Genomic DNA, 12,275 nt, shown 5'->3' with positions numbered 1-12,275 from the left:
CGACAACACTTTAATATTTGCCCTTCCGAATTATTAGATTTATGATTTTAACAAAAATTTCAGAGTTGCAGCTTTAATTCTGTAACCCATAAATATTCAACTTTCCCCATTCGGAGCAACGTATCGAAGTTAAAGGTCGATTCTTTGTTAATCGCAGTTTCTGAAACGGGTATTTTCACCGTCCTCGAAATGTATATCCCCCAGAGTCCTAAATCACGCATTTACGACTTAATACGTCGTTCATCCAACGGCCGCTGACGTTGAAACACTGAGAAAACGAGTAATCGCGCAATTTCATTGCCGTCGTTCTCGCGCGAAGCCACCTCATGCTGGGCGTCCGCTGAACCGGCGGCTTCCAATTCGCTTGAACGTATGGACGCCGGGAAAAAAGTTCTCGAACTCAGGAAAGCTACGGTAGCAGTGGCCCTGCTGCGAACTTTTCTCCTTTTGAACGTTTTGACGTGGCTCGACGTACCCGGTCTGCCGCGGAGTCTGGAATAATGCATAGTCGTACTCGGAGACCAATTAAACCGTTCCGCAACATCTCTTCCATTGCCGACTGTATTGATTTAATTATCGTGTCGCGGTAGCTGTACATGGTAGACAGCGGAGGGATCGTTACAGGACTTCTTTCACTTTCTGTTCTGATGTCTGCCTTCCTTGTAAAGAGCATTTCGTTTTATTTTGAGTACGAGAACACAACCAGACGATATGATACTTTCGTACTTCAGAATATACAAAATTACTAGAACCCGGAATAAAAGTCAGCAACCCCTGCACGTTCGACAGCCATTACAAATAAATTTCATCGAGAGGATTTTTAAAATTTTATTTCGTAAATATTCTAAGACTATGACAATTTCTATCAATGTCTAGTTCTTTAAAAATCTCTGCGTATTCATTGAAAAGAACATTCCAGTTGCGCTAGAACTCCGATTGGTATAAAGTTGTTCTTTCATTTTCATTCCCCCGTCTGTTCCTCGAGCGACTTTTTTCTCTTCTGGTTACTTTCCTCCGCTTCCTGCTCGGCTGTCGACAGGCAGCCTCCCCTTTGTTGATTTATCAACGTACTTCTAATCAAGAGAGCACTCGCGCGCGAGTGGACGCGCGACCAGGGAAGCTGTATTAGTTAACCTTGTCAGATGGGTTGGTAGCTACCTTCTAGCTGGTCTTGCATGCTAAGTAGCCACTTCGTGGGTGGTGCTCCCGACCACCACCTACAGTTGCAGCCGCGGAGCACGTGGTATTCGCCGATCGATCGATCGATACGCGTTCTATCCCCGAGTGATTGGAATTGCTACCCCTCCCTTGCGCGTTCCGCATTGTCGAACATACGAACCGAATGCAAACAGTACCTTCTACTTTTCGTCCTCTGTTTTACAAGTGCGCTGCCCTAGTTTCCAACACCGCTCAGAGAAATATCCCTCTTTTTTAAACGATCTTACATCCTGTCATTTGATCGCTAATATCGTAACCGAACAATATTTCTATTATGAAATTTAGTCTATTTAGTAAGTTCATATTTTTACAAATTAATTTCAATAATAAATATGTCAATTGCAGAAACAAGCTGTAAATACATTTGTCGATATGGACTTTTAATAGACGTTAAAAAAAAATAATTCCAAAGGCATAGTAAGAAAAATGAGTTTGAAAAACGTTTATTAAACAAAAGACGCATTTATATACGTCGATCAGGCGTTTGCAATGAACTTGGCCACATTGAAAAATGAATTAATTACTTATTCGTACGGTTCTCGTGTGCTTCTCACCGATTCCAGCGCAACAATACTATTGCACGCGCGCACACGTATCGTCGGACACACACTCTTCATTATTAGACAATGAATCGTAGATCCCACGGGTCTGGTTCGAATCCTCGATCGATTTGATTAAAATCTTTCCATTGACTTGGTTCGGATCGTCGGTTCCGACATCTAGGGCGGTCCCTTTAATGACAGTATACGGAAAGGGTTACGTCGTGGGTGGTGCGTGCATCTGCATTTGTTCGATTCTGCCGTTTATCCATCTGCATTTAACCTGCTATCGACTTCTCGATCTAACGATGTATTCGTACTGTTTCAGGTTCGGAGAAGAACGGATTCCCCGATGGCGGTGGTCCCTACGCGTGCCAATTTGGTGAGTGCATCAAATCGAAACCGAAACTATTATTATTTTCAGCGTTCTTCCATCTGCTTTACTGCACTCTTTACGTTGCAATCAAAGCAATAATTATTGCATCGCGGGGAAAATTCTCCCAATTTCTTTCGCTCTTCGAACGAATCTTTTTATGAAGTCATAACGAATAATAACCCCTGATACCGATTAATGCACTTAAAAGTTCGCCAAATTAATTAATTAATTTTTTTTAAACTAGAATACTGATATGATCGAGATACAATCGTTCAATCAAGCCCGGATAGAATTCTGTCCCCGTGTCGTTACCGTTTCGAATCTCTCCGGATTAAAACCACGTGATAAAGCACGGAAGAGATGCGATACCACAAAACGAGGCACGTAGAGGTGCTAAGCAGAACGATCGACCGATCGAACGATCGTCTTGGGACAATGAAATTCCCCTTACAGCGGCTAATTACGCGTAACGGGGCCACGTATCCCAAATAAAGTGGCTCCGACACCCTGAAATCACGGTGTATCGATCTCGAGCCGGGGTCGTGGTCGACGCGTAGCCAAACGATTAGGGTTTAACGATTATTCGCGGTCCTACGGAGGAGTTAACCGGTCGTAGAAGTAATAACGGCCGACAATCTGGCCTGGCAATCAATGAGTACGTGTTTATGTAAATCGAACGAGCCACGACACGAACCACGCGAGCAACTTTTCCTATGCGGTCGAGCCCCATGCCGACCGAGGGTAGGAATGCTTTGTTATCTCACGAGGAAGACGACATATCCTGGCTGCACGCAAGCATCCTTTGCCACTGACCCTCTGGATGACGGGTCTGGTCATCTCGTGGGATGTCCCAAACCTTGTATACGTTGTTTCAACTTCTCTAAATTTCAATCGCGTTTTCAATCAGTCGTCTGTTAGAAATTCTTGCACAAAAACTGTCATCTTCAATTTGATAATTATATGAAAAGGGTGTTCCACTCCAGTTTAGTCGAATTTCAGATATATTATAGAGGGGTGGGTCATGAGTTGTATGCACTTTGGTAGAGGTTCGAGACTGTAGTGGTTTAAAAATTATAAGGAAAGGAATATGGTATTTATTATCTTCCATTTGTTACGTGCAGTGGTCAGTAGTGGCCAGTAGCGATCAGTAATGGTCATTAGTGGCCAGTAGGGCAATCAATGATCAGTAGTGTCTGTAGTGTTTTGCAGCGGTCATCAGTGGTCAACATTGGTTATCAATGGTCATTAGTGGTCATCGGTGTTCAGTAGCGATCAGCACTCCACGAATGGTCTACTCATAACCCTTTGTAAGATACACCATCGGAGTTGATACTTAATTTTACTGTTTCATCTACAGAATATTTCAATTAATTTTACCACTCGGTAATTTCTGGATCTCCAACTACACCTCTAACACCTTCATGTCAATCCCATTGTTGACCATTGATGACGAGGCTTAAAACCACTTTACAAGGATCTCCTTACAATTTGATACACGATTTTTTCAACAATTCGTTCCACGTTGTAGAAGCGTATCTCGTCTTAGGAGATACGCTCGATTTTAAAGTCGAACATCTATCTCAACCGTTTAAAACATTTGAAACGAACGGTATCTTCGCGTATTCTCCCGGAATAGTGTGGTAGATGCATCGAGCGACGGACATTTGTTTATGCGGTGTTCTGACAGTCGCTCAACCATTGAAAAAAAGCACGGCCCCGACGTGAGCGTGGTAGCTGACGATCCAGCTGTTGTAACTCTTCCTGATCGACGATTATCTGCAGTAAATTGCATCGTCTTCCTCGCGAGTCTACCGTGGCTGGCTTCGCGAGGCAGATGTAAAGCAGAATAATTGTAGTCATTACTTTGTTAAACAGGATTTCGCCACCGCGATCCTCCCCTCTCCTCGACGTGCGTCGAGCCCGGCGAACTGCGACGACTATAAAATTTTTAGTGCGCCGCGCTCGGTTATTGGTACGTTCACACACGCGCGTTTCAACCTCGACGCCCGGCCGTCGTTAACGACATAAAATTGCAGCACTTGTGGCATTTGTTTGTCGTGGCCAGCAAGCCACCATTTGCCCGCGCCCGAACGTCCGTTTAACCAGAACGAATTGCACGACGGTCCGCGGTAATGATAGGTATGCTAGAACGTTTCCCTCCCGTGGTAGCCGTGTCACATTTTTTCCCTCCTCTTCCTCTTTTTCGCATCACAGCTGCCCCTGAATTTATCGGTAAGCCGTGACGTTCAATTTATGGAAAGTATCGCCGTCGAACGTTTGAGGAACACAAACGCCGCGCGGGATAGTTGCCCGACGATAGTTGTAACTTTTTGGCCCCGCGTAACATCCACGGGGACACCTGCAATTTATGAAAGTGGTGCTTGCGCACCGAGTCGCGTTTATTTACAATCGTCGCGTCGAAACGTTGCACCGTTCGACGAGGATCAGGACAGTTGACTTCTCGTTCTCGTCGAGGCTGTAAACAGAATTAACGCTACGCGTCGTGCCACTTTTGATCTTAGAAATCGGCCGCCATAATTTCGTTGGTTCACTTCGAGTCCCTGAAACTTATGCGCGATACCAAGTTTGGTAAAAAAAAAAAAGATATGCAAATTTCAGTCGTAAACGTGTTTACGTTCTCGATTATTATCCGATGACACGCTTTTCGAGAAAAAGACCAGTAGCTTTATGGTCAGCGATGTCTGTCCAGTCTTGAGATTCAAACGTAACAATTACCCGTGGCGGTAATTGACTAGCAACGGCGAGTTAGCACTGGCTTCATCGGAAGCTAGGATAACTGCTTCCAGACCAGAGTTTCTGAATTTCACCGAATCTGGTTCGCTGGTGGACTCGACCAGGTCGCTGAGGCCTCGAAAGTCCTTCCAGTTCCGGTGTCGCGGAGGAATTCAGTTCATGAAGTCAACGGTTGCCGCGTTTCGCGTGTCAGACGCAATGGAGCAGCATTGTCGTTCGTCGAATGGGAGCCTCGGAGGCCGATCAATTATGCCGGTCGATTCCAGGCCACGAAATGTCAAGGCTCCACCTCGATGGAATTCTAAGCCTCCTCATCCTCGACGTCTGAATATCGGTCTCCAACCTGATGCATGCGCGCAAACGTCATCGATTCCTCTGCGATCAGAGACAAACGAAAAGTACTCGTTTTCGATTACGAGAGCACTTTTCGAGTTGACTATTATTTTCTATCATAGAGGCATTCCGAACATTCGTTGCTCGTATATCATTCGTCGTAGAAAAAAGAAATAACAAGACGGACACTGCAGGGAAAAATATTATTGAATACACGCCTTGAAAGCGTCGGGACAGTTTAACCCCACCCCTTTGGTTGTCGGCTAATCCGGACTCGGCCTATTCACTTATCAGTTTCTCAGCGGTCCCATTCACGTCGGACACATTATAAATTTTGCTTTACGGCGAGTTTTCCGCGTGGCCCCCGGCTTACAAATTAACAACCATTTGTATCGAAAGCGCCCAAGGGACGGTGGGGGTGGGTGGCCAGTGGCGTTCGCGAGAACAGCGGAGTCCTGGCGTCACGTTCGGGCGTCATAATGCGGCCAGATGCAAGTACTCGCACGTACGCACACGCGTGTGCCAAAGTATAATAAACATAATCGCGGTAGCACGATGAGAGGAGGCCTTGGCTGTCTCCCTTCGGTCGTGCCCGGCACGCCCACCGCTGCTACCATCGTGCCGTGCAAAGAGAAAATACTGCCGTGGCAATCAACGGTTTTACACCTGAGCATCTACACGTAGGTCGAAGGCGGCCGAGGAAGCGAGCCAGAGGTTAAGGAAAGGATGGAGAAACAGACCAGATAACTTCTCTTCCTCTCCCTCTTGCCTCCTCCTTCTCCTCCTTCTCTAACCTCTTTTGCCTCTTCTTACTCCGCTGCTGCTGCTGCTTGCTTGCTTGCTTGCTGCTGCTTGCTGCTGGTTGCTTCTGATCCTCGACGAGCAAGTTGCCTCGCCTCGGCTTGTGCATCGGCTCGATAGGCCCGAGCACGATGCACGCCGACCTACGCTGAAGGATTATCGACGGCGCATCTTTCGATACGCTCCCGTTGCCTCGACGGCTCCCGTTGCACGTCCTGGATCGATCCTGGTTGCTGCCCCGAGTGTCCTGCTCGCCGTTCCTTCGAGGTAACGGTCGCTGGCCCGGGTTATCTCCGCTTCGGGGATCCGATGATCGATTTCGAGGATGTTCTATGCACGCCTTGCACCGGGAATGGCTTTTCTTAGGAGTTCGAAACGACTCCATGGGGCAGATCGCGATATTTTAATCTCCATAAGGATAACACATCTTGTAATTTCGATACAAATTTTTATAGGTGGTTGAAAAATATTATTTCTTGTGTAGAAGAATAGAATTTAGACTTTAGATTGTTTAATAGAATTTAAACAAATGCATTGCTTACCATAAAATATAAAATCCGTTTACACTTTTCCAGTATTTTTAATAGTCTGCAACATGTTAAAGGTCAGATATGTTTAGTTGTTTTGCCAGTGTGTTAAATTTCATCGAAACCAGCGATTGACACTTTGATATATTTGGTATCTCTTCAGTCATGAATTTTATCCCTCGTGAATTCGAAAAAGTCGAGCTACACGAATTTATAATAATTTATATTAACGTATTTTTCTTAGAAACGTTCCTTATTCTTGAACTGAGTCTGAAGCGTATTAGAACTTGACAATCGTAGATCCTTGCGACACGAGGACGTCGAGTACGATAGATCTCGCGGACAAAGAAGGCGCTCCATATCCTCCGCGACGTATCGAGATGTATCGATGATTATCGTTCGAGCGGAAGCGATCTCTCTTTTCGCGGTCGCGTCGACCGGGTTGACAAGCTCGCGATCGAATTTCTACGGCATTCCGAAGGGCAGTTTCTACGACGTAGAACGACTTCCAGACTGATATTAGACACGGAATACTCAAAGCCGTGCAACCGCTTTTATTATTTTTAAATAAATCGAATCTCGATCCGATAGACTGCCTAATTTACATGGGAAACGCGCGTAATATATTTCGCAAATTAATATAATATTATCGAAACGGTCTCGCTAACGAATTTACTAGCAAAAATACCACCTTCTCGCCTCGATTTATCACGGTAAATAGAACTAATTATCGCCAAAGTTATTACTCATTACGGGGTTAGCGAAGTCTGGTTTCCAACCGGTCTGAACAAAGATTCCTCCGCGGGAGAGTTATGCGATTATTCCAGTCACGAAAATAAGTAAGACGGGTACTTTGTTCGCGAAGCATCGTGGAAAGTAGACTCGCGGTGAACGTACACGTCTCGTCCGACAGTTCGAATCGGCCCCAAAAATGATCTGGTGGAGCAAATTGCTCACGAAGAAGACCCGCCAGCGAGTTGCACTCGCGTTTCATAAATCATCCAACGTCGATAATTATAGCGAATCGTTCATTAACGAATCATGCGCGAACCACGTTCCGGCGAGTGGCCGGAGCCCACCGTGTAATTACACGTCTAATGTCAGCCATCGTTAGGCGTTCGATTCGAGCTTCCGCGATCCACGCGCTCCACGGGCACAGAAATCCACGCGAACGTGCCTTTTCGACAGCGATGTAGATCCTCTGAGAAAGTTGTTTGGGTCGCTGTTATTTGATCAGAGGCTCGTACCAACGAGTCGTTAGCTCGTACGTGCGAAGATCGAGATTCGACGGTGTGGACACCAACACCGTTGCACGTGTTCCCGTATCGTCGACATACGTGACTCCATTGACGAGGGTATATATTCCCTTCGATATATAGGGTGGGGCAATAACCATCGTCACTCGAAATAACTTCGAAGCTAAATAAAGCTGAACGATGCTCAGGAGCAGGATGATACGGATTTGCATGAATGGGGAATTTTTTTCTGTAATTTATAGCGCGACACGGTAATGGCGGAATGTACTTTTTCTCCCCCTGCGACGCCGTCCAGTCGTTTACCCATCTCCGGTGATTTGTACATTGATGTATGCAAATGAGGCCTGAAACAGAGACGAGATAGGCGAACGCGGAGGATGTCGTAAATCGTTAACTATTAACGAGATTAAGTCTGAGTTATCGAGGTGTTTATTCTTGTCGTTGCTCACTTACAGCCAGAGTTTCTCTCGAGAGTCCAGATTTAATCGATTCAATTATTAACGATGTTAATAATGTCAGAATTTCAACGATTCCTAGTTGGGTCTGTTCTCGATTCCTCGTTTCTAGTATTAGACTCTGGATGAAAAAGTGGAGTGGGTACAGCCAGAGTCCAGATTTAGTCAATTCAATTATTAACGACGTTAATAGTGTCAGAATTTCAACGATTCCTAGTTGGGTCTATTCCTCGTTTCTAGCATAGGACTCTGGATGAAAAAGTGTAGTGGGTATTCTACGTTCCTGTTGGTCGTCTCGAGGATGGCCTCGTAGCCGCGAGATATACGCAGGTTTGAGGCCCGCGGAGCATTTACGGGGCACCCGGGAGCATAAGTCTATACTTATGGGCTAGGTGGTAGATATGGAGCGGTCGATAATGATCCAATATACTGGTACATCCTCGCGAAGTAATTACAATGATGAGCGAACCGCTACCATCGGCTGGCCTGCCACTCGGCGGAGCTCCTTCGGAGGCTAGGCGTCGGGTCGAGGCCCATCCTCCTGCGCCTCTCCTGGCTCTCGTCTTCCTGTTTTTCTTGTTCCCCGTTCGGTCTCCTTTCTCTCCTTCCTCGTCTGCTTTATCTTCGTTCGCCTCCTCTCTTCCTACCGGCTGCCGGTCTCTCCGGTACGCGCACCGCAACAAGAGCAAACATCTCTTCGGGGTCGTCACGGGGCCACGGAGTCACGGCGGATGGATCTCGAAGCTCTTTCTCGATCCACCGGAATTATCACGGGGGCCACCGTGGGGGGTTCACTTGGCCGGAAGTGCGTCATCAGCGGGATACGTGCACGATGGTAACGATCCTGCGGGATTCTGCGATCCTTTGTTCGCTACCTCACCGGAGAACCTACGTTCTCGGGTTTGTATCGTTTTAATTGTTCGGGACGATGATGGCGTGGTCTGATCCTCCCGGAGAGATACGGGCTGCGAAGAGTAGCGTTTACGCGAGGCGAATTGTTTCCACGCTCCTGAGCGACGCTGAGAACTTGTTCGTTTTATACGGTGAGGAGCATAACTGATCCTATAACCACAAGTTTTGTATGAATCATTATTTATTGCTAAGAATGTAAGAGAATTTTAAAAAAGAAACATTATAGTTATTTTTATCACAATGAAAAATAACATAAGTTTCTTTTTATTTGTAATCATTTGATTAGATGCAAACATATTGCTAGACATTCTATGTAAGTATTGTTTTTACGAACTGGTGCAAAACCCAGTAAAATTTTTTTTTTTAATCATTCTGAGATCCAAATGTTGTGCGGTGTCTTTCAGAATAAAATAGAATGTGATTTCTTAAATATCTTTACATACAAAGGAAACGATCGAATAATCGTTAGATATGAAATACGACCTTTGGCTAGTTCATTTACAAACATAATATGGGTGATATTTCTCCTATCATGCAACGTTTGAAGACTAGTATTAATAAGTAAGTCATCATAATTGTCTCGAGAAGAATTTTCGCGACTGGAAGATGGCGACCAAGGGGTGTTCGGAGGGCGTAGAATTTTAACGACGCGCGCTAAAGTTTCAATTCAAAGGGAAATATTTGGACAGGAACGTTTGCACGTTACGCCAATCTCCGAGCAGGCTCGATTCTCGAACGCGATTCAGTGTAAACTCGCGGAATAATCGTTGGAAGATAGATCGAGAGATTAAACGGAGCACAGTGCCTTTAACAATCAGCGTGTTTCAACATCGCGCTCGGATGCCTGGTAGAAACGGGCCCCCCCATTCAACGGCGCCGCAATCTCTGGTTCGATTTTCTAGTATATAACCTTGATAAAACGGAAAGCACAATATCCATTAATTGTTCGACGAAGTATCGCGAGGGCGGTCAATCATGCGGAACGATTTACGAATCGAACGAGTGGCGGGTTCGAGGTTCACGCGTACCGCGCGCGGAGAAGAATTCGGTCGAGCAAAGCGAACAACCGAGAGAGACTCCGCCCCGGCGAAGGTTCATTCATCGATTTTTTGTCCCGAAGAACCTGCTGCGAGCTAGATCACTTCTCTCGCCGGGAGCTGAATAGAGGCGATACGAAGTGTCTGATTAACGTTGCTTTTTTGCAAGTACCCACCGTCCCGACCGCTCGTCACGAGCCGACGACCTCGCCCTCTTCGTTCCCTTTCCGGTCGACTCGATTATGGAGCGAATATGGCTATCAACGCGAACTCGCGTTACACGATCCTCCGCGTTTCGACGTACTCTTTTACGTAAGCGATCGGTAGCGTTCAGAGAAGTTCAGCGATTAGCTTTGACAATTATCTCCTTCTGGTGAAACTTCTGCAGAGGATTCAACTCTGGATTCGATCGAATTTAACCCTTAACACTAAAACTACCTGGTCATAATGACCCATTCGTAAGTTGTAACAAAAATTGTTATAGATTTACTCGACTAGATTTTTGCAAATTTATTTGCATTGCATTATACATTTCTTCGAGTATCTATCGTTTTAATTTCTTTGGTACAAATAAATACATCATAATTGTCGATAGTTCTAGTGTTGACGAAGTATTTCAAGTTTACTCCTTTGGATTCAAGCTAGTTTTCATATGTAGAGAAATTATAGACTAAATAATTGTACGTCAAGCATAGAATAAAAGATGTTTATTTTCTAGCAAAGATGCATTGATATATTTTCAGAGTAATAAGGTTATTTGGAACAATATGAGACATAAGTATAATATATATCTATATATGATACAGCAAATTGCAACTAAACATAAGCATAAACATAAAGCATATACTACTTAGATTTGTTGAAGGGGTTAAGGGTTTTTTTTGAGACAAATATCAGAGAAACATTTATTTATTGTAAGAATAGAACCCATTTCGTGTACAGAAACTATACATATCGGAGAAAGAAGACACATATATAAGTGATCGAAGGCGAGGGAAAAAGATTATTAATAAAAATATTCTGCATCCAGTTGGCCATTTCTCGATCGTTTTTAAATGAATTTTGATGGGAGAGTTGTCATGCTGGGGCAAAGTGACGGTTGCGACGCCACTGTGAGCACATCCGAGCCAGAAGAGCACGCATAACGTAGATGCAACGCTCCGCGGCTCCGGATCGCCGAGGGCGCGCTTCTCCGCAAGAAACGGAGGTGAAGGGGGCACGCCAGGGACCACGAAGAGGGGCCTGAAGAGAGCTAGGGGAAGAGGTCGACCGGGATAAACATCTGAGCCCCGCCCGGCACCCGAGGCTGCACCTTTTGTTGCTCCTCTTCATCGTCTCTCCTCTCCTGCTTCTTCCTCGGCTTCTTCTTCTCCTTCTGGCGAAACCTTCTGCCCGTACCTCTTCTTCTTCCCTTTCTTTCCCCTCTTCCCTTGCCGTTTCGCTGCCATTATTGATCACCGACGCGGTTCGCGAGTGTCGATACGTAGCATTTCACGCGTCCCGCGTTTTATGGCGTTCCGCCTCTATCTGGTTTCCTTAATTGTATTTCGTTTCTAGGCCCTTTTATTCGGGGTTGATTAACATTCCGAGTTCCGAGCGTTCGCCAGTCGCTTGACCCCTGACCGATCGATCTCCGAGGATTGCGAAACTCTGGACGTTGAGGTGCTTCGAAAGCTTTGACGATCCAGGGTGTCGATGGAAATTAGAACTTGTCGAATTAGTCTCTCTGGGGTTTCTTCAAAAGCGTGGTTGTCAAACAGAAACAGTTTGAGGGGAAAATTTCCTCCCAAATACGGTTTTTGAAAGTTATTTGATTTAGATTCGAGGTACGTTTGGGTTAGTCTAATACTACAACCCTACGATATATAGCCCATAAATACCAACACGGTAAATATTATTTCACGCCAGCCGGTCATCGTATATCACTTATTCGCGACGAAACAAAAATTCTGCTAGATAGCGTTACCATCCGGTTAAATTATTTTACATCAGCTGCGGGCAGGATATTAGCCTAACCCATAACTCATCGATTCTTCCTTGTCCGTGTTAAAAATGATCATTAACGAG

General features: G+C 45.4%; 1 protein-coding gene across 2 annotated transcripts in view; it reads left to right on the top strand.

Moving 5' to 3' along the window:
* The window catches only part of LOC143351785 (uncharacterized), a 304,713-nt gene that overhangs the window by 117,994 nt on the left and 174,444 nt on the right, over nt 1-12,275 (top strand). For both annotated transcript variants that reach the window (XM_076783701.1, XM_076783700.1), the window contains one exon: nt 2,086-2,139. Coding sequence is in view for 1 of the 2 variants with exons in the window: in XM_076783700.1 (XP_076639815.1) it covers nt 2,086-2,139 (54 nt within the window). In the remaining variant the exon portion in view is untranslated. The remainder of the gene's footprint in view (nt 1-2,085; nt 2,140-12,275) is intronic.

Source organism: Colletes latitarsis, chromosome 2 (assembly GCF_051014445.1).
Source record: "Colletes latitarsis isolate SP2378_abdomen chromosome 2, iyColLati1, whole genome shotgun sequence".
Classification (NCBI taxonomy): Eukaryota; Metazoa; Arthropoda; class Insecta; order Hymenoptera; family Colletidae; genus Colletes; species Colletes latitarsis.
The sequence above is the reverse complement of the archived record's forward strand: the minus strand, read 5'-3'. Positions and strand labels throughout refer to the sequence as shown.